At 35.6% G+C, this 25755-nt stretch overlaps 1 protein-coding gene across 5 annotated transcripts in view; it reads right to left on the reverse strand.

Moving 5' to 3' along the window:
• Nucleotides 1-953: 953 nt before the first annotated feature.
• jus (EB domain-containing julius seizure protein) overlaps nt 954-25755 on the reverse strand; it is a 46436-nt gene continuing 21634 nt past the window's right edge. For 2 of the 5 annotated variants that reach the window (XM_076620601.1, XM_076620602.1), the window contains 5 exons: nt 13972-14124; nt 11105-11245; nt 9837-9951; nt 8819-9045; nt 954-5328 (listed from right to left, as the gene is read on the reverse strand). In XM_076620601.1, the coding sequence (XP_076476716.1) occupies nt 5171-5328; nt 8819-9045; nt 9837-9951; nt 11105-11245; nt 13972-14124 (794 nt within the window). In that variant the 3' untranslated portion in view covers nt 954-5170. Of the gene's footprint in view, nt 5329-6896; nt 7028-8818; nt 9046-9836; nt 9952-11104; nt 11246-13971; nt 14125-17285; nt 17489-25755 lie in introns of those variants that run through there. The other 3 variants (XM_076620604.1, XM_076620603.1, XM_076620605.1) reach the window with 3 other exon arrangements.

Here is a 25755-nt window from a genome sequence, read left to right on the forward strand (position 1 = left end):
GATCATTGAATTTAAGCACAAAATGCGATCAGACGAAACTTCTAAGCTTATCCTTAATATATGTAATTCTACAGAAGCTCAAACGTGCGTACACGCTACGTAGTCCCTTAAAAGCAGGCGGTGCCGGTGATTACATTAATTCGTTACAATAATATTACTAATGTTCAGAAGAAATGAATACTGGACCTTAACGATATTCATTGAACGATCGTTTATAATACAATCGGATAAATTGTGTTGGATACGAAAGGGTTACGCAGGCAAGGCTGTGTAACAAGAAATTTTTACAAAATCACGAAAGTCTCGGCTGAAAGATCGTTTCCTAAGGACGTTTTATATATTTATTATATATGCATGTATATTGTATTTCGACAAAGCACTGACGAAGATAGTTCCTCGCGGACCGACGATCTTTCATTTCGACCTTTTCATCTCTGATCAATTTGATTCGGATTCAGTATCGACAAAGGTATTGTCTAATTTTTTGATTTAGGGATGTTCCATCGTTGTCAGTAAGAATTGTCGGTTTCTTGTGTTTCTTGTTGCGTCTTCCGGTTTATCGAAGTGTTCTGTTAGTTTCTATTGAACACGACGAACGCGAAAGAAAATAGCGTCGTCGATCGAGTTATCCACAAAGATATCAAAAGTGGTCACTGGTTGAACTTTATAAGATGATTTACTTGAATAGTGATGAGTACATATACAAGTACTTATGTAGTTGGTATCGTCACAGAGAGTTCGTTTGGGCATGAAAAACCGATATTTTCGGAACAACGTAGTCCCACGAGAACGAGAAGTAATCCAAACACTTCCCCATATTTGGATTACAGTATCGTTCTTCTATCTTCACGTTCTTCTACAGTATCGTGTATCTATAAACTGTGACAGTTCAGGGAACAACAGCTGGCCTTGATCTCTCAGACGATTCTATTATTAAAAATCGATCCAGGATCACAAGAAGTACGGACTTGCTGTCCTATGTGATCGATGGTACTGGACAATTTACCGAACGATTCCGGTTTCTCTTCCTCTGTATCCTTAAGTTTGATGTCCCTGATTCGAAGTTCCTTATATAGTCGTTTCGCGAATATAGTCGAATCACGAATGTATGTTTCTCAAAGGAACGAAGATTTCTTGTTGGAATAGATCGAAACGATCGGCTGTGATAAATGAATCGAGACGAATCAACGATTTGATTGATCGCTAGGTATTTGGAAGGAGAATACGAAGGAAGAAGAGAATTTAACGAGAAAAGAAGGATAAGACGTTAATTAGTCGTAAGTTTCCATATCTTGGATCGTTATCGACGATTATATGAGAAACAGAGCAAAATTGTTTACTCTTCCTATGTAGGAAACGTTTCTCTGGATCGGAGGGCGCGATGAAGAGCGGGATATTCCATGGTTTTACGATACAAGAGATTTTACAAAAGTGAGCGAGTGTCTTTGTGTGATAAAGACGAGGCACACTGCTTGTCTCTTCGTTAATTTTCCTTTGTTTTGTTTTCGTTACCATAAAAGCGGAGGGAAACTAACGACTCGAGAAAAGCATCTTAATCGATACTGCTCTAAATCGCGTTAATTATTATACTAGAGATATTCTTACAAGCGAACGATTACTTTCCACAGAGCTGTATTATAAATCGAAGATTGTTTCAATGGACATTTCGTCGAGATACAAAGAACGCGATATATCGAGTCTCGGTTACTTAATTAGATATGGAACAGTGGAGGGTACGTTCTATCCGAAAACTGAAACCTTCCCCGAATTTCGTTTGCGGATCAGATCGATCCCTCCTCGTTATCCTCTTAAATCCTTATCTAATAAACATTTGCTCGTCTCTCTTGTTCACAAAACGCAGCTGCATTCTTTCTTATTTTGTCTGCTTTTTTTACACATTTTTTTCTCATATTTTTGTCATTTTTTTTTTTTAATTTTGTTTTTAAACTTTTATATTCCATTCTAAATCCCCCACGAATATCACATACGCTCATTAATTCAATTATCGCTTAAATCGCGCAATCTCGGTTATCATTATCGATGATCGTTAAATGATCGATTTAAGATAGCGTTAATCGTTAAAAAGACATCCCTAAATTTAGTTGATACTTTTACGGCGAGGATGCTATACAAATTGAACGTTATGTGTGCAGAAGACAAGAATACATTTTAGGTGCGGGATCGATAATAACTAAGCGAGTCGAGCTTACACGATATTATATAATATCTATGAATTATCTTCTGTAAATGTTAAGAATAATGATAATCATAATAATTAACAATAATATAACAATGACGATAGCAAGAAGAATCTGTTAGCTATACGTTGCACATAGATCACAGAGTGGATACAGTCGCTAGGCATTCAAAAAATTAATCTACAAATAGTGCAAATAGTGCCAAGCCTAGTATTATATATGTATATATAATTTTCTTCTTCTTTTATATTGGTATATATATATATATAGATTTATATATATTTATTCATTTATTTAATTAATCTCATCTGTTTTTTATATGTAAATATGTACTATGTACGCGAGAGCGCAGGCACTAAATTGTTGAGATACAATCGTACCGGACTATCGATGATTCTCATTACTTACTCGGGAAGAAAAAAAGATGATTTCAATGTGTGTTTGTGTGCAGATATATCGATATAGCGTGTCTGTACGTGTATAAAGTATCATCGTGAATCGACGTTAGCTTTCGATAATGAGGTTTGGTGCAATTAATAATAAACTAATACAGTCGTGTAAACGCATACAATTTGTGTTTGGTCGTGTTCTATCTAAGGTGAAGCCTCTCGAGGTGATTTCGTCCGTTCTATTCTTTTTCAATCTCTTTGTTCTTATAGTAAACTTACTAACAGTCGACGCGAAAAAATTAATCCTTTCAAATTTTTTTAACACGCGAACCGTTCTTTTACTATCATTTTTGACGAATATTCTTTCTCGAGCAACGAATAGAGCTTGTCTTACGAGGCAGGCGGCTATAGAATGGATCGAGCAAGACACGTTCGCAAAGTTCAGAAGCATGTGAAAGTAAATCTTATGGAGCACTCGATAAGAAGCGATAAGGGATAAGGATAAGTCGGACGAACAATCGATCGTGGGTGAACGGGTGTAACGCCTACGAATCTCACGGTGATGAGAAACGACCGTGCCGAGCTTACGTGTAACCCCCATGTATATAATACGTACATGTAAGTACCGTTATCTTCGTTTCCTGTTACGTGTAACGAACATGATCGCGCACGATTTCTTGTTAATCCTTACTTTAAACACGTTTATCAAGGAACAGATACATTTCTGCTCGATGGTATGCTTAAATATCACGCGGCTTAATTGGTTCGCTACGCTATGTATATAAGAAAGTATGCGTAGCGTTACCCCCACGATGTCGGTTCAAACACTTTTCGTCTGGTCCCATTCGTGTTGGCTTCTCGAAAAGAAAAACCAGAAGAGATTGCTATCTTTCTTCTGGCATGAACGATCGGTACTTCGTCAGTCGATATCTTGTGTTGGGAATACGTAATTCACAGAAAGGATCTGCCAGGAAGTCATCCACAGGCGATCCTCTTGTCATCGATAATAATCTCGCGTTTCCCGCAGCAGACACTTCCTCGATTCCTTCGTACGATAATAACACGTATCGATTTTGTATCAGACCAGCTGACGATTTGAAATACCTACACACGATAAAGCGCAGCTACTACCACACCGGAGTTCCATCTTTTAGCTCTAATTAAGATTTCGATTACTGGAGAAACTATCCGTTGTGGATCGTAAAACGTAGAGTCAATGTGTGTGTGTGTGTGTGTGTGTATGTGTGAGTGTGCATATGCCGTAAGGTTACATTTCACGTTGAAAAAATCGAGTACTTTGTACGCTGGTGTAATATTAAAAATACACAATACAATAAGATAGTAGAGATAAAAGACAGAACGCGATGGATACGAAAATTATCTCTCACGGACGAGCCGACCTGTATCGACTTTGGCTGATTGTTGTTCCGCGATCGTCGATGGATCGCCGTTTTTTTTTAAGCGTTCGTCTAAAACGATAGTTGGCGTTTACAACTTTGTTAGAAAGATCGACCAACGCGTCGAGTGTTACTAGATTCGACAGTATCGTTTATAAAATACGAATTCGTTTCTATCGGCTAGAGAGTGTTTAGCTTGAAAGCGATGAATCCTTTTAGCATAAGTGACCATATTAATGGCGAAACGTACGTTTTCGTTTGGTCCAAACATCGAAAAACATCGCAAATCGACGCAAAGCTCCGTATTTCCCGTACGTGGAACGTGGAAACACGACATTTCCATCGTCTTTGCTATGTTCCGTCTTCAGATTTCGTTGACCCGTCTGTAACTCGAACCAATAGCAAACGAATAGACCGAAAACGAGGAAGCTTCGTTTCACGAATAGAATCACGAATCGCGAGGCTAAGCTTCCCTCTTTACTCGTAGAAAAGAATTATGCTTCTTCCCTAAATTTCCTGCCTTCTTTCTTAAATGCAACAAAATCTCAACGACCTATGAGAATTTATTTGCGAGAATTTGCTCGCGGTATTTCAAACGCGTCTCTATAAGATTCTCGATAAGATTCTACGGCGAATTCGACGCGATTATCCGCGTTTCCTTATGCAAAATGTTTCGAACGTTGAACCCTTTTTAACGGTACCATAAGTGTTACGTTCGTCTAGCTTTATCAAAATCGCAAATACAAACTCGATCATTCTCAAACCGAAATTAAACAATGATTATCTCGCAATTAGTAAAAATCGCAATATTGTTTCCCACATTCTCTGAATTTCTCAAATTATACATAACTTTGATATTACCTTTGAACTTTGTTTCATGATCGATAATAACAACGAATGTCTAGTATGCAAACGCACGTTAATAAATAATTCTACAATTTTGTACCAAAGCAGCAGACGTAAGACGCAAACGAGCGAATCTTTTCGCGTCGAATAAAAAGGAGGAAATAGAAAATAGATTTTAGAAATGTGAATAGGATAACAGTTTTGTACGTTCTGAAAAAGAGATTGCTTAAGTCGCTTCGAAGACGATCTTTTCATTGCGGGCGACCTCGCGATCGTCGTTGGAAGGAAAATGGCGTGGCAACGATGATCGTGAGGGCTGTGTTTCCGTTCTCCAGCGGATCTACGTCTTGGCATCGAGAATTTCTACGGTGACGTTTTCCAATACGGTTTCCGTCATGTTGTTCGGTTGATTCGGTGGGGACTTGTTCGATTTCGTCGAGACGGCCGACGCGTTTCCACTACTGCTGCGACTTCCACGTCGTGATCCTGTTCGTGAACCTGGTGACAGAGATTTTCTTGCTAAAGTATCGCGTGCTTTGTCGCGACCGCATGCCTCTGACATGACACGAAAAGCTGGAATAAAATTGAAAGCATGAAGAACCGCGTTCGTTTCGTTGCGATCGTGAAAGAGTTACAGTGGCGGTCGTAAATTTCACGTGGAATATTTCGCAGAGAAATTCTATTCGACAGGTTCCTTCCTGAATGTGAAAAACTAAAACGAAAATCGAACTTGTATAATACTATTTTGCCATTTTAGAAGAAGAATTTCATTTACAATTTTGTTTGACTTTATAAATTATTTATATTTCATAGACTAATTCTATAATGTTACATATCTGTGTATCTGTTTTTTTAAATCTTATTTTATTCATTTATTATCATCACATCGTAGTTCATTCACCCTCAAATGCTATTTCGGGTGAAAGTTGATCGCAGCACATCCTTTTTTTCAATGTTCATTAATAGAGTTAAATAATCGGTGTTAAATGCTGCATAAAATGTTAAAATATCAAACTTAAAGCTTTTTGCGAATAACTGTAACTTCGTTTCTAACGTTTATTGTTTTCTTCCAATGAATATTTGCGCTTGCAACCGCCACTGTGCGAGTTTGCATGCAAATTGTCTAACTCTACAAGTGCTCGAGAACTCGAATTGTAAAGGTGTTTGAAGTGAAACTCGACTCGATCGATTTCACCGTGAATGAATCTTCAGAGAGGAAAATAGCAGCATGGGCAAATCTTCGTTTGCTCGTAAAACAAAACGGCCGATTACGTCGAGGCTTTCATTGACCATTAACGGTGAAATCAATGGATAATCTATCTTACCGTGTAACCGAGATGCATTTCTCAAATGCGATCCGGTCTCTTGTAAAACTACTTCAGAACTCCTTGCGATAATGGAAACGCACGCGTATACTATTTTATCGATTCTCGTTGTCGTAACTCGTGTATCACACTATTAACTAGTCCGTTTGTACTACACAGAGGAAATAAAAAATTTCTTTCCTCGCAGAAAAAACATCTATCGATTATACGTGCTAAATACCACGTTTTAATTGTAAAAATAATTACTTATAATATAATCGAGTATAAATTTACTCGAAGAAATAGAAATAAAATGGTCCGAATGTTTTCTTATTCCCTCCCAATTTCATCTACAAATTTATCGAACTTTATTGTATGCCAATAATGGAAATAACTAGTTAGACTATAAACGTAATCGTGGCTTTGAAATCGCGATCTCTACGACAGAATCATCATCATACGCAAGCAACGTTCTTTTACTGTAGCAAGCAACTATAGTCGTGATCCTCGAGAACGCTAGATAGAGGAGACTCGCATCTATTTGTGTTTGTAGAACAACTCACACACTTCTAGGCTCGAAGTTCTGACGTATCCGAAAGAGGGTAAGTAACCACAATATAAGGGCTATATACAAAATATACACACACACATATATAATGTGTATATATATATATATATACATACATATGCTAACATGTGACAACATCGTAAGAATTATAAGAAAAGGTGTAATAAAAGAATTCGTAAGAATACGAAACTTACCCTCTTTGAAGGACGCGTCAATTTGAAAAGTTTTTTTACAATAGAGCACCTCATAGGTCCACGGTACATGATAATCAAGAACAATGGTCACAGACGGGATCATTAAACAGACTACTGCTATAGATGGTCGACTGCAAAGAGAGTCAAATCCATTAAAAAAGAGGAACATGATTATGGCGAGTTAAGATGCATCGTTCTGTCACGGCGCTTTTAAGATCAGTCTCGTTATATCGTTTCTAATGATCTACGACGATTTCTCAAACCGTTTAACCCCTTGACCTTACGCATTTTCATTCAAAAATGTATTTCGAATATCAATTCTTATTATCTCTCTAATCGCGTTGCGATCCCGCAATTACAATCTTGTTCTCATTTTAGCAAACGAAAGGGATTTCCAATGTTCTTGAGATATCCTTTGGCGTAAAAAAAAATACAATTAGGTCGAGACCGACGAATAAAAAACATAGCAATTAAGGGTTAATCAATCGAGGGTTGTTTCGAATAATCGTTTAGTAACCGGCCAAAGGGTTATCAATAGGTTTTTATTTAAATCTATTCTTTCGTTTTATTCATTATCGTTCACCTTCGAGTTTCACTTACGAGTTTTGATGCAATTCACTTAACAATTGTCCCATGATTTCACGAAATCGAATAGCATATTGAAACAAGCTAATATAAAAACAGCGAATATAAGAAAGATTATGATTTTTGTGTTTTTATCGTGTCACATAGACGATGGAAGATTTCAGGAAGAGTTCCATGTGATTGTTGAAAACGATGCATCCAGAATTGTAACGTATCGATCTCGATGCATCCTTGAATTTCAAAGTAACCAACAAATATCTACCCTCTTGGCAGGCAATTGTACATGCGAAAATTTCTGAAGGATTCTGAGCTTAGTAGAAGGATTCTAAAGTAAAGAATAGAAGTAGGCAAGAATAGGTAGTCACCTACTTTATAATATTCGTATCTATATTATACATATATGGGATGTTCTACGGAAATCGATATACTGGAAGATGGCTATTTTTGGTGCTAGCTGATTAGCTCGAGGAACATTCCAACCCTCTCATTAGTTCGTAGAATTACAAAAGTTAATTTAACTTCGAAACAACAACCTGCAAGGACTATCGGGACCAAGAAAACGATTACCGTTCTTTCTATACCTGGTTGAACGCATTGGAAAAAAAAAAGCAAAAAAGAACAGACCGTGCAACGCGTACCATTCGATTAAGAAGAAATATAATAAAGAGAGAAAGGGGAAAGAAAAGAAAAGTCGCGAAAATATTCTTTACACAATCGTGAATATTGAAACAGGAAAACAATGATCGTTTCTATACTCTACACACATCTGACGTGGTCATTGCATTTTTTAAAAACAGAAAGTCCGTTCATGAATTACGTACGAGATGCTCGCTAAACAACTGGTTCTACACGTGTATTTCTCGAACAGATGTTTACCTTGAATATTTCACGCAACACACGCGGTACCTCTGCGAAAGCATGAAGCACCGCCAACTATATAGTCGCAGGCTAGACTGTGTCTAATTGTAAGACACGATCGTTCGACAATTGCGAACGTGGAGAACGTTTACCCGAGTCTTTTAACCTGCAATAACCCATAAATCTCTAAAACTATCGTCGTGGAACTGAATGGGAAGAAATAAAACTAAAAATAAAATGTAATAATATAGAGCAAGAAGAAGAAAATTGTAAAGACGACTCGTTTTCCATTGTGTAGGTATTCCTTTATCTCTTATCTTTTCTAAAATTTTCGATCAGGCCACAGAAACGTCGAGGCGTCTCGATTTCCATCGAACACCCGATATAAACTGGCGCGTAAAAGAGTCGCTTGCTTCGTTTCAACGGGACACTGTATAACAAGTTGCTTGCTTAGTAAGTGAATGAATAAAAACCCGTACGGCTCACTCTGTGCTGTGAGTGCTGAGAGTGTTTCGCACCTTGCGAGGCGTTCGGCGAGTGGGCGTGTAAGGAGGCCAGCGAGGGTTGCCTCGAGGGTGCCCGTACGCTCGCCCTTGAACCGCGTCTCTCCTGCGCGTGCAGGAGCTTGTTCTCCCTCAGTAACGACACGTTCATCAGACGGGCGTTCGGTGTATTGAAGATGGTACGGTTCTCACGCCAGCGAGCCCTGGAACAGATGTAACACAAAAATTGAAAAATTGAAATGGCACAAGATGTAACTGGCAGAAACGAAGATTGATAGATTCGTTACAATTTGCTGTACTAGCAAGTGTTATCTGGAATATTGAAATTTTCAGGAAACATTACTTCTACTTATTTCTCAGATGGCGATCCTTCGATACAAAAATATTTCTTCATTTAATAATCCATTTTTGACAGCATTTAAAATCGTTGACTATATTAAATTAAATATGAGAATGACAGATTAATAATGTCTTATCTACAGAATCGAATTGTAAAGATATTGAAAGAAAGTATAAACTAAACCATCGTAATTTAACCAGTTTGCTGTTTTTAGCCCTGTCAGTAATAAAATTAAAAAATAAAACAGTCATTTCATTACAACTTGATTCTATATTGTAATAGTCACATATGTTCTGTGTTTGACGAGTGTACTGGTCATCGCTTACTTTTTGCCACATATTTTAGGTACACACTATTTAAAGAAGTCGCAACAGCTAACTAGTTAATTAAATTTTTGCTGTATATTAATTGCAGATCTATGTATAGTGTATGTGTTAATTGTAGACGTATGTATTAATATAAATATACATATCAAGGTATAAATTTTGCGCATGGTGTAAAGGATATGACATGAAAAAGGCATTCAAATTTGCATTAAATACGGATGGTACATTTTTAAGCATGAGTGCTAGGTTGAAGTAGGTCATAAAATCTCGTTACGTGAATTAGTAAAGACGAGAGTCACCGTGCAAGATATGCAAATAGATGGCTTACTTGCTGAAAAGCCTAAGGACGACGCAGATGATGATGAACATGAGGGCCATACCAACGAGAACACCGATCATCGTCGGATCGATATATTGGAGATTGGGTTCCTCTACCTGCTCGGCTGTAAAAAACATATTTCACTCGCTTAATAACCTTTCCCTAACAATCCTTCCTTTTCATATCTTTTCATCCGCAGTTAAGTTCTATTTCATATCTTTCATTTTCAAAAAACGTAATTCATCGTTTATTTCAATGAGACTTGAGCAGCCTTGATGAAAGAGAAAAATAAAGAGATACGATGAGGTCGAACAATTTCTGAGCTCTTTCTTTCACGGTTCATATAAAAGTTGGTATAATTGATTGGGACGTATATATCTTTTCACTAGTTAAAGTTAGATATTCTTTACACGATTGTACATCTTTTTCCCCGACAGTAACTGATAAAAACTTTTACCGCATTTAGTTAACCGCAATTTACTACAATCTATTTTCTCTTAGATGTTCATCTCGCTATAAAATGTAGTCTCATGTTCTCGCCTTCTAATCTCAGATTACTAAGAAATGTGAATTGGTCGGAACGAAGATTTTAACACATTCATTGCTAATAGCGCACATGATAAATTGATTCTATTATTTAAGTAATACTCATGCCGCAATTTTTGTCCTTTATGTAATATACATTTTGACAGAATAACTTAGGACGAGAAACGAAACAGTGAAAAGCACATCGGGGAAAAACATTAAAAATTGAAATAATGATTTCTTTAAAAGAAACAACTATTAGAAGTGAACAAGCTAATATTATTAATGAAATTCCGCTAGTTATGAATATCGATCTATAGTTTGTCAATTTACTAATATCATTAATTAGTAAATTATTGTGCAAGAGAACTCAGATGTGCTTCACCATGTTTGAGCAACGAATAATATTATGGCTTTGTATGTATACAACGATCGCGATTCACTTCTGCGCTACTTTTCAATTAAGCTCTGACGTGTCCAATTTAATTTACAACGCGTCAAAGGGGAAAATAAAAACGTTAAAGGTACGGAAGCTACGACTTCGCCACTTCTCGCGCTATTCACGCTCTGTTAATTGTTCGCGCGAGACCAGCTGACGAATTAATGAACTTTACAGGATTTTAGGTCGCTATTCCATTAACTCGAGACGAATGGTTGTCATCGCAAGCGGGCGCGTGCGGAATCTCATTAAAAAGTACGCGGAAACTCGCGTCCCTCCTCCTTGCTGTTTCTCCCTGTGTTTCTGCTCTTACCGACGCACACAATCGAGCCATCAGATTGGGTAACCGGGATCTTCTCGAAGATGCAAATGCAACGTCCGTCTCTGCACTCCGTTTGTATCACTCTCGCTTCGCATTGCTCGTGGAAGAAGCACGACTCGTTCACGTTCACCGCTGAAAACAGAAACCATTAACGACAGGCTCGTTCCTTGTCTCTCGTCGAGGAGACAAAGCAAATACGAACATTTTACGAAATATTGCTCCTAAAGTACATAACGTTTTTCTGCGGAATGGTACTCTTTCAATTTCAGCTTATTATGCATGTTGTTCAATTATTAGAAGAATGACATATCTCAAAAAATTGTTGGTTTTGGGATATTTGTGAAGATTGATTGCAGGGGTGAGCTATTTATTAGAATGAAATGATCATAATTAGCTAATAAAATTAATTATTATGTATTAATTAGTTAATAAAATTATGTTAATTCATTGCTACAGTCTGGTAAAGAATTTAGGGAACGCTAACGTTTGTATTTTGTAATTTTTATGTACGTTTTTTCAGATTAGTTTCATATTTTACCAGCATAATAATGACAGTCGCGTCTCATTACAGTGTTGATAAGATTTTTCAATGTTTTATATAACACATACAATACACATAGACATAAATGTTCAAATACTTTCGTGACTGTATATGGAAAGAAAATATGTATAACTTTTCAGACTATATATTTCCAAGAATATTCCAAAGAATACCGCTTTTTTTTTATCATTATTCCAATTTTACAATAGGAGAAGGAAATTTGTTGAAATAATCGTTCTTCGACTGCCTTACGTTTGATTCGAACGTAGCATTAAATTCTCAGTCAGACGTCAATCCACCCCCTTGAAACTTGAAACCAAATCGCTTTATCCTAGTTTCCTTCCATTCCTTCCGTCTATAGATACAAACTGAACGATATAAAAGCTTGTAAATTAACGAGAATAAAGTTGATCCATTTTATGGACGTTGCCTTCTTCGACTCTAGCTCAGAGATACACTATAAACTTTCTATATTATGTACTTCGACCTCGACTATCGTATCTACGTAACTAATAGACAACTATTATCTGTAAGATACTATCAATGTGTCAGTCAATCGTGCGATGACCTGATGCCCTACTGTTATTTCTAAGCCGCTGTCCATCATCGTACAGGTCACTTTGGTTTCATTTTATAAAACTACCATTATCCAATTTGAATACTCAAGTTTGATTAGATTGAAACGCATTCAGAAATCAATACCGAACGCACGTGGATGTAAGAAGGAATTATTTGCCTTTGCGTATTTGTGGACGATAGTGTACATCCAGGGGTTAATGTGGCGAGTTTGATCGACTGATCATACACCGCATTGTCCTCAATATATTGGCCACAGACTCGCAATTAGGAGAATGGCCTAACAGCCATCGTGCTTTAATCCTGGTCAAAATCTGTCCTCGAGCGCCTCCTTTTTCGGGCCACTGGCGAACTCCTGTTTCGTTCCAGTCGGACTTCAGTTAAGGGTTAAGACTGACAATAAATTAATCTTTTAAGTGTCACGAGCATTCGTTGGGAGAAAACCAATTGGTGAAATTGAATGGAGTAATCTGATAATATTTCCGATAATAGAGATTCTATAATCTTGCGGAGGTCGTGATTGATTTGAGAAGTACATGTGAAATTTTTTAATAAATATTTTCTAATTGTTATATAGTATAACATAAATTCGACCTGCTTTTAAATTTGGCAAATTATATTTTGTTCAATAATTGTAAATTTTATCTAAAGTGTTCGTATGTTTCAGATTTCACATATGAATGGAATTGATGAAATTTTTGAAACCACAGAGTTAATAGTGCATTGCAATTTAGAATTCGTTCATTAATATCTACCAATTAATTAAAATTCGTACGTTAATATTCATACGTAATCATGATATATCGTTGATATTTTATTTCAATAATGAGCTACAATTAAAACGATAGTTGCCAGCATAGCGTTTGTAAAGGAATTCAATTAAAAACGACCAGCCAAAGCAGCGTAATCTGGGCCACTGAATTCACTATTGCTGCTTCAATTTCCTGTCATGCTTCTAACGCCCTAGACCAATAAATGCGCGGTGCCTCGTTTGGATTCCAGGAGAGAAAGCCATAAGCAACCACCCTAAGACATTCATATCATTTCAATCGCAAAACTTGGCATTGCTAAAAGGGAAAGGTCCGTTCTCTGAAACGTGACTCGACTAGAACGACTTCTTTTCCTGTTTATACATCTCGCAAGCCATCTTCATCATCAATATTCTTACCATTGCCATTTTTGTTGTTTTTAATCCTCTACTGACGTCGTTGGCTCATATGTGATCGCTACGTCATTTATATTCGATTCAAGCTAGATTACTTTATTCTAGGATGTTTATTTTGAATTTATGGTGTGTGTGCTTTATATTTTATATGATAAATATCACTGATAATCTCTTTACGTATAAGATGAGATATACATATGTTCATTTACCCTACTGGATTCCTTGAATTCTTATATTCCGATGATGCTCTTATTTTAGCAAGTACGAAGGATTTGTAATATTTTAAGAAGATGTTCGATTATATTACAATATAATATTAAACATATAATATGAAATTTGTTATATTTTCACTGAATGTTTTTTTGACATTAGAAAAATACGATTGTGTCGTAGGTGGCTAAAAGAACGTAGCAGAGCTAAAATGAAACATCCTAAAATGAAGAAAGCAACTCTAAATCGTTGTACATGATATATCACATACGATCCAATAATTTCAATTGTTGCATTATTGTTGAATGAAGATAGACACTTACAAAATGTTTGGATGCCGGCACGCTTGAAAATATACTAACTTACGGTGTCCACATTTGTCGATATGATTCGTTGCCTCGAATTCTTCCCTGCACGTGCATTTGTTCTTCTTTGGTTCGCAGTAAGAGCCGGCAAAACCACATTCGAGATCCTCCATGCAATGGTCGCCGAATTTTTTCGTCCCTCTGCCGGTTAAATCTACAAAAAAAGAATAAATATATGATTGGTTAATGTTAAAAACGCTCAGATTTCTAATTAACTAATTGCTTCCTGAATTTATTTTCTAATAAAAATTAATTTGCACCTTACAGGATTTTTCATTTATTCTATTAATTCCGGTCCATTGATCTTCTTTATCGGAAATTTGTTGAATGTTTTAATGATACGGCATAAAATTTGACAAGCAGAAATGTATTGAAATATGCATTCAACGTAGCCCATTTATTCTCAACTGTACCGAAAACTTCGTTTTATTCTGCCATAAAATACAATTTATCGTACAATGATTATAATATACGAGTATGTACATATTTCAAAATGAACTGGAGAAAATTTCTAAATTTATTAATGGAAAATTGATAAAATACACGATTTATGAAATGTATGGACTTTCGTAGTCGAATGATCGAAATTCATAAGGCAGGGAATTTAAAAGTCGAAGTCGAAAGAGTATGAAGCTATGCTCAAACAGAAATTCCTACGTATGAATAATTTAACTAAGACGATGCAATCAGATATTGAATTTCCACCGATAAATCGCTTTCAAACCCAACGACGGATATAGATCCCGCAACCGAACCATAATTCAGCCCCTACGTTCTAAGCAAATATATCATTCGTAGTGTTTCCAACCCCCTATCGGCCATTCGCATGACGAAGCGTTTCGCTCTGGTTTTCGTGATTGTGCCGCAGGTGCCATGTATATTTACATTTTACGATTCCATTCGTTAATATTTGCAGACGGCTGTGAAGTTAATTCCGCCGAAACTACCTGCGTGACGATGTATTAATTACGAACAAATACGCACAAGCGGTTCATTCGTGTATTTTGAACAATGTTCGTCCTTTATGTATTATTTTCGTTAGATAGAATAGAAATTCTGTGATTCTTGGTATTAAAAATTAACAAAATAAAAAAACTACGATATAACAGCCATAAAATTAAACTAAATTTAAACTAAATTTTAAACTAAATTTGAATAACTGGCTAAATAAATATACATTTTTAACTAATACGAAATTGTAATTTTCGCTTCTCATATCAAAGCTATCAAGTTACTTCTATCAATATATCAAAATAAAATATTCCGTTTCATTAACGATCTTTGCTCGTGTTCTAAAATTCATTCAATTGAGATTCGAAAAACGTAAAAAAATGTGGAAAATGCGGCGATTGACTTACTCGGTCTCCTGCCCGTGCAATTAACTCTTTTTCCAAGTGTGCTCTTCCAGGTTCAACGGAGCGTCGTGTCGAGACGTTAAAGAATTCGAGGACTGCCGCCTGACGCCGCGAAGGCGGTGACGCCCGTGGGCAAAGTTAAGGAAACTATCCTTTTTTCCAAGGCAAAGAGACCACGCTTGATTACTGCATTGTACTCGCATAATGACACTTCTCTCGAATACGATCGTATTCAACTCGCCTGGTTGAGCAGCTTGGAATATATCATGGTGACGATTTAGAAAGATGCAACCTCGGCTTTGCCATCCCCGACGCTTAAATGAATCGTAAAAGTAACAGGACTGCTTGCTCGTTTCTTCGCAACCAGCGAATTAGTTTGATGAGAAGAGTTTATGAGTTTATTCGCCGAGGAGAAAATTAAGATCGTCAGGGAAATATGCGGGCGTCTTGCGAGTTCAATTTCGTGTTCTGAAGTTTGTTTGCGAAATACTTAGATGGATGGTTCGCTTGGTTTCATCTTCCTTAAAATATGGTAGAGTCTAATAGTTGTATGCCGTGTCACAGATGTGTATCATCGCACAATTTTTATACTACAGACGAATTATGCTTTGGTTCTGTAATGATAGAAAGGAAAGGATGAAAAGAAAAAAGGAGGACAAAATGCATTTCTTATTAAGGAAGTGAATAAGAAAGTAGAGTTTATTTTTCTAATCCTTAACGTTAATTCTAAATGCAGTCATTATAGAAAATAGTAGAAATAAATAAACGATTATTTTATAATCATTCTTCTATGTATTTATAAATCATATCTCTTAATATTCGATAAGTATAAAAGGGATTAACTGTGGAATTATGTTTGATATACATAACCTCAACGATATCTCAAATCACTAAATTTTGTAACCCAAATTATTACTATATATATTTGATGTTTGTTCCATTAAGTAATAAATATTTCGAGTGTATTTCGTATATATTTGCTGCTTCTATTATAGTGTACATATAATATTTTCGTAGCGAAAGATTTCGAGGATTCGACGAGTTTGCCAAATCATCAATTCAAACATTTCTTCAGAGAGATATTTCAAGAGAAGGATAGCTTTTGCGATATAAATAAAATGCATGAATATTTTTCCGAGTTACGTTTCTTTTATCGAGAAAGAGCAAACTCAAAGACGATTTTTATACCATATGACCAGAACACATCAACTCGTGAAAAGAGGATTTCATTTGGGATTTAGGATACGGAACAATAGAGTTCCCTTTCTTTAGAAAGTTGCTACATAGAAAGACGCAAAAGCGTGCAAGCGTACCTGACAGAAAATCTAATAAGCTTGAAGAAAAATTGTCTAAATTTATGATACGTGCGTTTAGAAAGAACATCCTTACTACTCTAAAGAGTATATATCGTTTAAACTCACTGAGAAATTTGTTTCAACTCAATGTTTTTTTTCATTCATTTTTGAGGTTATATTAGCAAAGCACCTTTTCTTTTTTAATTTAAGTTGCATTTCTATAACAAATTAGTAAACTTTCAACTAAATCAAATTTTGCTAAAACTCTTAGTAATATTAAGATTTCTTTTCTTTATAGATTTGAGTTATTTTTCTTACATTTCCATCTATCATTTTAACTTTTTTCCTCTGTATTTATAATATAGAAACTTTCAAATTTTGTTCAAATTAATCTTAAATTTGATGATACTAACAACAATTTCTTTCTTCCTTTTAACTTGCGTTTCCATAGCAAAATTGCTAAAATTTTTACTAACCTCAACATTTCAGTCAAATTGACTATTTTTCTCCAATCCTCTATTTCCATTTCTCTCCATTTCTCCAAGATTAACTATTTAGGTACAAATAATATAAACTATTCACAAAATGAAATAAAAGCTAACGATTCACTATTGCAATAAAGAATTGTTTATCTTCTATTTCACTATTTTACTATTCACACTTACTTCCATTTCTGTTCAAACGAGGCATTTTCTGCGCCACGATCGTTCGAAGTAACATAATCGATTTTTCTGAACTGATTAACAAAGACTCGCATGAAACAATCGATCAGGGAGCGTCTTTTTTGAAAGTGTATTCACGCGATAGAGTAAAAGATAGGAAACAGTGCGAGTACGTGTACAAATAGACGTGTGGGATCATGTAGAAACAGGAACACGTAATGCTTGCATACGAAACGAGCGAACGTAGCGATCACGACACTATCAGTATCCCGTAGATATCTCAAACAACGAGAAAGGTGCGTGCAAAGTGCTTTCGTGATATCATCGGGACGCCGCGACGGCGCCGGCCTCAATGGTAAACGATAACCCCCTTGCTGTGATACTATGCCACTATGTCTCGTAATTAACCTCTTGGGTACGAGGATCGACTATAGTCGATAGCCGCCGAACGCATCCCAATGATCGATTAAATTTGATAATCGCAAAAAACATACAGCATACAGCCTATTGTCATCTCTTGACTGTTTACGTCCTCCTGTTTAGGCGTTCTATGCACTTCGTTATAGGTAAGTAATTTGTCACCTTTTATGCAAGGTTTTACATAATTATTATTAGATTTCACTCATTTTAAATAAATATTATGACTGCAATGTCAAGTGACATTACGTAACAAACCAAAGAGGTTAATACTCGTTAGCGTTCGTAATGTCCGTCGTCCACGTTGTAGTTTTGCTATTTAAATTTGTCTTCATTATCGAGATCCCATAGAATCGTCGACTATGTGCAATATATTTTCATCTGGCAATAAATGACTGTAACAGGAATGAATACTGGTTGCCAGAGTAGTTGGCATACAAACAGAGAAATATAGAGGTTCATAGATACATTTGCAGCAGTCAGCAACGTTTATCCAATGAAGTCTATAGGTTTGTTAAATCGAAATGTTTGCGATGATCGCTATATTGGTATCTATGTTGAGAGGGAAGTATTGAGATTAAGACTTTGGATCTTCGTACAAATTTATATTGATGGGAATATAATTAAAAAAATTATTATAATAAACTAATTATTATACGGTAATAAGTTAAAGGTTACAATGTTATATGAGTAAAAGTAGGTCTTAAAATCATAAAATAAATATAGAAGTAACAAAGTAAATAGAATAATTTAAGGTTAAAAGAAATAGGGTTATAAGATAGTAAGGTAGAGATTGTACATCATATTAGTAAAATTACGAGGTTTTAAGGTAATATTAACAGAGTTAGAGAGCAATTTAACGACTTATGAAATTCGATAACAAAATATTTAGACAAAAACGTTTTAAAACATATTGTCACGCCATTTTTTACGGCTAATTACTATTGATTTTACATTTAAAAGACATTTACATATTTCTCTTGAGAGGGGTATCTTTATTTGTGAGAAATAGAACCACCTTCTTTATTCATCACACTGATTTTCGAAATTAAATGTAGTTAAAAGCATTTAAAGGCATCTCGTTTCCAAGCGATTGGGGAAATAAAAGAAAATACCGAGGGTGACCTAACCTCGATTCGTAAAAGTGCCAATAAAAGTGGAGAAGGCGTTGATAATAGCGTACAGTTGTTGAAAGAGATTGTAGTTCGAAGGCGACCGTTACATTTGAACGTAGAATAATATTTTACGAATAAAGCGTTATGACGGTACTCAGGGTACATTTTATGATATTTATAGTGTGTTTATTACGAGCATAGACCGATAAATATATTTGCATATATGCACATTAACTGCGTATGGAACTTTACTTCGTCTGTAGTATGTATTTAATACATGAAAAATGCATTAAAATGAAAAATACAAATTACGTTGAATTGGAAAATTAAAAGTAACTATTGAAATTAATGTCAATTCGTTTTTGTTTTCAACTTCCATTAGACCTCACGTTCGTTAAGCTAATACTTACTCCAACAAGGATTACGTCTAGAATAGAATTCCGACGCTTTGGAAATAAAAGCAGGAAATTTTCCGCATAATTCTTCGGGTTATGTCGACTTTTCATGTAGCCCACCGTCTTCGTTATCAATACAGGAAGACGTGACCCGTAACGATTCGAGATTTCCTTGGCTCTGAGACTCTGTACTTTTCATTCATTCCACTGAGCGAAGTAGAATGAAGCAGGTTCAGGGCAGACCGCTATTTCGCTCGCCTAGTCTATTTAAAATTCTGTTTAAAGCTTAAGATGATGATCAACCACAAAGTTTTCCCCTTTCTTTTATTCCTGATTATCGTCTTTCGACACTTTGTCATTAAGCTCTGTATTATTTTGCAATGTAATCTCATACCCTAACCTCTAACCAAAGAAAATAAAAAATTTATTAATTCTCTCTTCTATTTCTTTAGCGTTTCGTAGATATTTTTTGTTTAATTACTTTCTGATTCTTTTCTTTTTCAATTTTTCGATTTTCAATTTCCTCAATTAAAAGAATAAAAATCAGAACTTTTTCTTCCTCAATCCCTTAATCTTCAATTACTAAAGTGAAATAGAAATATACTGAGCCTTTGGTAAGATTTTGAAATACCTCGATAAAAAGAATTAAATTTTAATTCTTAGATTGTAATTACAACGAGTACTCTAATATTCCACAAGACTATTTAACGATCATATAGAATTTCTCTTTTCAACTGGGACGAAATATGAAATTCGAATTCTGTAAAAAATTGTCTTTTATCCAAGCAAAAGTTAACAGGAATTATTACTTTCATGATTGGGAAACTTCCAACCTTCGAAATTACAGTTTCTGAAGTTTTAACAATAGCATACAAATTGCACCTTTCACGAAGGAAACTTTCATCGATCGTTAAACCTTCAATCGAATATCCTTCGATTTGCAACTCGTAACATTTATATTAAACATTCACTGCTAATCAAAGTTTAATTACATATACCATACACGATTATAGCGTAAACTCGTAAATAATTTAGCAAATTTCAAATTCTAATAACTTGCAAACTAATGCAATCGGAAGGATCTTCAACAATCATGGACAATTTTTACTTAAATTTCTCTGATTCTTTTATTCGCGTCCCGTACTCGAATCGTAAAATATCGGGTCGAACAATCGTCATGAACTGTCAAGGCTAAATGAAAAAAAAACAAACGTGGAAGTAGACTTTGACGAAATGATTCTCCATCGAGGAGGAACTCGACGTAGCCGCGACTTGCAATTTCCGCTTTGAAACAACTATGTGAAACTCGAAGGTTCAAACTTCAAAGGAACTAGCTGTTCGCGTATAATTGCGTGGTCAGTTAACGATCTGTCCTGCTTGCTACGACCTGAAAAAAAGAGAGAAAGGGAGCGAGAGAGCAAGCGAGAGGGGAAAAGGTAGCAGCGACCGCGCTGCAAGAACTACTCGGTGACTCTCAGTCAGTAAAAATGGCGACTCTTGGGTCAATCTACGCGTTGAAAGTGGGTCACTTTGCAGTGGCACACTGCCAACGCTCTCACGTGCGAGCCGTCTCATGCCTGCTGCAGTCTGAAACTGGCAACCACCTTTCGCCAGGGGCGGCCCAACAGGGTTGTTAGTCAGGTAATTGTTTGAACAATGAAGTCTCGTTGATACTAATTGGCTTTACAACGTTTTTTTTTTTTTGTTAATTTTCTATAGTGTTGTTATTTAAAAGAATCAATGGATGTTACGATTTAGAATCAAATTCTTACAAGATAAAAATTATGTGCGTTGGTTAATAGATCTGTGGCGAATAATGAGAGTACGTATTACACTTTTAAGTTCGATATTTTTATTCTAAATTCAACAAAAAATATATATTTTATAGCTTACGTGCGTGGTATATGCAGGACAGAATTTGAATGTGTTACATTATAATAGTGTAGGTACTTAGTATAACAGCAATCTGGTAACAAATGGCTATAAAGTATACTCGCACATGCTATTATTTTTTAATGAAGCATTTGTTGACCTTAATTGATTTCTCAACGTCTTTTTAGAAAATTCATTGCTAGAAAATTATTGATATTTTGTGGTCATTATCTTAGGAAAGCGTAATCTTAACAATAAATAATCTTAAAATTTATCTATGTCAAGTTTGGAAATGTATAATTAGAATGTAGCAAATGACAACCTTCGGTAGAAAATTATTGGTTGGTTGTTTGTACCTTGACTGTTTAAGTGGAAGGTTTGGATATAATTTTTATACTTGGAATTCTCGTTTTTTCTTTAATACATATAGGCATAGCGTTATTTTTAGTCAGGGTTAAATTTCTTTCGCTCCTTTAAACGGCTTTAATAATCATGCAAGGATATAAGCGGTAAGGGTAAAGGTCTAACTGCATTGAATGCGATAGGAAGGAGTAAAAGGCACGAGAGATATAGCTACTTTATTTTTCACTGTCGTTCCATCACTATTGTATTTCATTCTCTTCAATACAATTTTTTGCGAACTTCTTGGAATATTTAAAAATAAAGTTACATTAAGAAAGAGATAAAGAAAATTAGTAGATGCAAGAATGTAATTATTTTTGATCATTGAAATTTTGATGGAATTGAATTTTTGGTGAAATTAATATCACGGTTTAATAAAAGTCTTGTGCGAAATGATATTACACTCATGGTCAAGCTTTAGATACTACAATGAAGATACAAAAATAAGAAAAATTCCTAAAACGTGTTTCATTATCATGAATATATTTCAAAATCATGAAAGATATAATTTCTTACATATTTCATATTTAGAAAAAAGATTAAGGAAATGAAAAGAAATAGATACATAATGAAATTTATATACCTACGCGAAATTAGAATCTGTACGAAAATTAACAAAAATCTTAAATTACACGTGTAAAAATATCTTAACACATTTTTCAATCTTTGCGCAAGAAGAAGAAGGTTCGTTAGATTCGCGGGTAGAATGAGAAATTATAAACAGGAAGAAACACGACACGACATCGCCATCCAAGAGATAACACGGTTGGCAGAAAACATTTCTCGCGGTGAAAACCATTCGGAGGGAAACTTCGGCCGGTTTCCCGTGTTTTTATCATCTTTACCTTTTATCTCGTCGCTCCTTTCAAATCAACAACGAAGAGCCGTGAAAGGAAGAAGCTCGCGCCTCGTATCAACGTTTGCAACTCGCAGCAGTCACCTTTTACGTCTTTCGAATAATTTGAACGATCGCATCGCAAAAGTTACACCAGCGAATAATTCCAGCTTGTTCGTTCGAATTGGGAACGTCAAAGCGGGTTATCTATCATTTCGAAAAAGAATTGCTCGATAATTCAACGCAGGCACCGTTTCGAGAACCGTAAAATATTATGCGAAATCGGGTCATCCACGGGGTGAGAATACACGCAGACTCGCGGAAATATTCGAGCATTCGTAGATACATTTTATGAATAAATTATAATATTATTCATAATATTCATAATATACGCGCGTTATACGAAATATTTTGAAATTTCATTGACGCTGCTACGAAACTCGGTTATAATGATCATATTGTTGATCGAAAGTTCTAAACAGAGCGGAAAACATATACAGAAATTAGAAGATATTAAGTACAAATAGTAAATATTACGCAAAGATTGTCATCATATTAATAAATTCCAATATTTTATGGCACCGTATTATATACACTTAGTATAATATACCTAAGATGGATTGTTATTTATTCATACCGCATGCTAATTTTTTATCGAGTACATTAAAAATTGCCTACTTCACCTCATGACAGTCGTATCTCGTTGCAGTGGTAATGACAATCCCAAAGTGAGATGAACATTTTTTAAATGATAAACGCTCAAATACTTTCCTGAACCGCTATATACTTAAATGGGTACCAGTCGAACATCGGATAGAGAACGATATTGTTCAAGACTTCTAATATATAAAAATGCTTGTGCATAGATTATTTCACACGAGTAATATGTGCCGGTTGGTATCCGAAGCTCGAACACGTGCTTTTATTGGTTTTATGCACGCAACTACGTTTACCATTTTAAGACTTCATGTCGCTGATTCTATTTTAACGATTATTCGATGCTCGAACTGCCATTACGTATGTTACCATGTGTGTTACCATCTTTGCCATTTATAGTTATGTCATGTATGAAAATGTCAGAGATATTATTTTCCAATGTTGCTGCCTTTCATTTTATTTAATATACGGTCAATCCTTTTGTTAACCAACACGTTCGTTTCTTCTTTTTTTCTTTCTGCTTTTATCCCTTTTGAGTGGTAACCGTCTATACTTCATTATTTATACCCTTTGACATAAACGAATAAAAAAATAGAATGGAATTCTTTTACAGAAATATTATGGATTTTCTTTAGCTTATAACAGTTTATATCGCAACGTCTATAGCTGTTTAAACGAGTTAAATAAAATAAATATTTTTTTATAGTAAACATTTGGACTTTTCTCCTCGTTTATAGCTGCTGAAATGAGCGAATGAGAGAATAAAATAGATGCCTTTTTTTTATGGATATAATTTGGATTTTTTATAACGCAAGAATTGAGAACGAGTACAATTCCCCAAGAGGCAACGAAGAGCGGCCAGCGAATCCTATGCGTCCTCGTTTCCCTTTGAAATACTTGCCAATAAAGGCATAATTTATGTTTCTCCAGGGAGAAGGAAATTCCAAGAACAAACGATCATCGAGCACTTAGTATCTAACTGTTCGCACCTATTACGGCACTATCTGTTTGGAATCATATTGAGATATAAAAATGAAACATCCCTTGAGGAAACATTGCGTGTTTCGAAATTACTTCTTCTTTATTTTATCACTTTTCGTATATGGTGTGTTTTATTCTTCTTCGATCATTCTCTTCTTTTTCTATTCCTTTGTTCAGATGGATGGAATTTGATTAAATTTGCAAGAGTATGATCGAAGCGGCTACAATTAGACTGCGGATATTTAGACTACAGACAACTGCAACGTCTCTTCGATCAAGCCTTCGCGTACCGCAAATCACAAATACCAAATTCGCGTGACCTCTCCAGCGCATGAAAACAGATTGAAAAATCTAATCCTCCCTTGGTTATTGCCTGCGTGCCTACTATGAGCGTTAATTATCCGAGGGTATAAATAAAGATCTCTCGTTAATCCCTTGGCTCGTTAAATTCATCGAACTGCAACGTTTTTTTTGGCTTTTTCTAGCGCATGACGTCGACGAGCGAGTGCCTTTCTGCAGAATTTACAGAATCACAAGTTACAAGCTGTCAGGATTAAAAAATATCCTGACATAACGGTAACAAGTTTGACAATAAAGTATGCAACATTTAATAAATTAATTTAGAAGATCTCGAGGTATCTGAATTTATATCTGAAGGAGAAATCATAAAGAAGTACTTGCAACTTGTCAGTTTACTAATGTTACTAGTTGGTAAATAATCGTGTAAGAGGCACCAGGCTTCCATAAAAATCGATCTCCCCGTCGGTCTAGCCCCGATCAACGCGAAACTGGTGCACACGGCCAGTTGCTGGGGCGACTGACTGTGTGAAAAGTCGCATAATAACAGTAATGGCAAAAAGTACAGCCAGCATTTACAACGTTGCGTGAGGAATGATAGTCATCGACGTGTGCCCGTCACGCCATCACCGGAGGCAGCCAACCCCCTTTTGCCTCTGGCGACGCGCTCTCTCACCTAGAAAATTTCCAACCCTTCCACACTCTCGCGACCACGACGTAGCTTTCTTTTTTCTTCTTCAATTTCTTCTTCTTTCTTTCAGCTTTCTTTCTTTGCTTTTACACTCGAGAACAGAAGAAAGCATGTGGAACTGTCGCAATTCATAGCTTGGAGAGAAGTTTCAAGAGCGGCTATTTGCTAAAATGCAAGTGAAAAACGTAGTTGCGAGGACACAGAGTAGCCTCTTAGAGGAAAACGAGAATTTCTTTCGCTTTTTCTCTGATTCCTTCCGTCTCTTATTAGTGATACTTTGCGTTGGTCGCGCGTTATATTGTTGCGATGTGCGTGAATGAGAAATTTTAGAAACGTAGGGAACTGTGTCTGCAAATTTTTCCTATATCGATTATTAAACAATCTACTTCTTTTTGGATATCCTATTAATTTTACAATAATTTTTATTCGCGAATCGTCGAATGTGCACGTATAGAGTGATTTTTTGCATTTAGTTGAATTATCTTTCGATTATTTCTTTGATATTTTTGTAGATTTCGTATTCCATTGTCATGCACAGTTGTCTGCTAGGAGATTTGAGATATCGCGGCTTCTAAAATTTAGAGAAACCTTATGTTATATACAATTGAATCCAAAGAACCGAGTTTTGCCATAAAAATGTATAAAATTTGTGAATTCACCAGCGGCTATTGCTTAACATTTTCCGCTTAACATAAACGCTTAGAGTGAAAAGATTTGCATACCAGTGGGTTAAACAATTCACCTCTATCTTTTCCATGTATAATAATATATCTCCTATGTTTAATTTTCACTGACAATAATCCTCCGAGTC

This window comes from Bombus vancouverensis, chromosome 8 (assembly GCF_051014615.1).
Source record: "Bombus vancouverensis nearcticus chromosome 8, iyBomVanc1_principal, whole genome shotgun sequence".
NCBI lineage: Eukaryota > Metazoa > Arthropoda > Insecta > Hymenoptera > Apidae > Bombus > Bombus vancouverensis.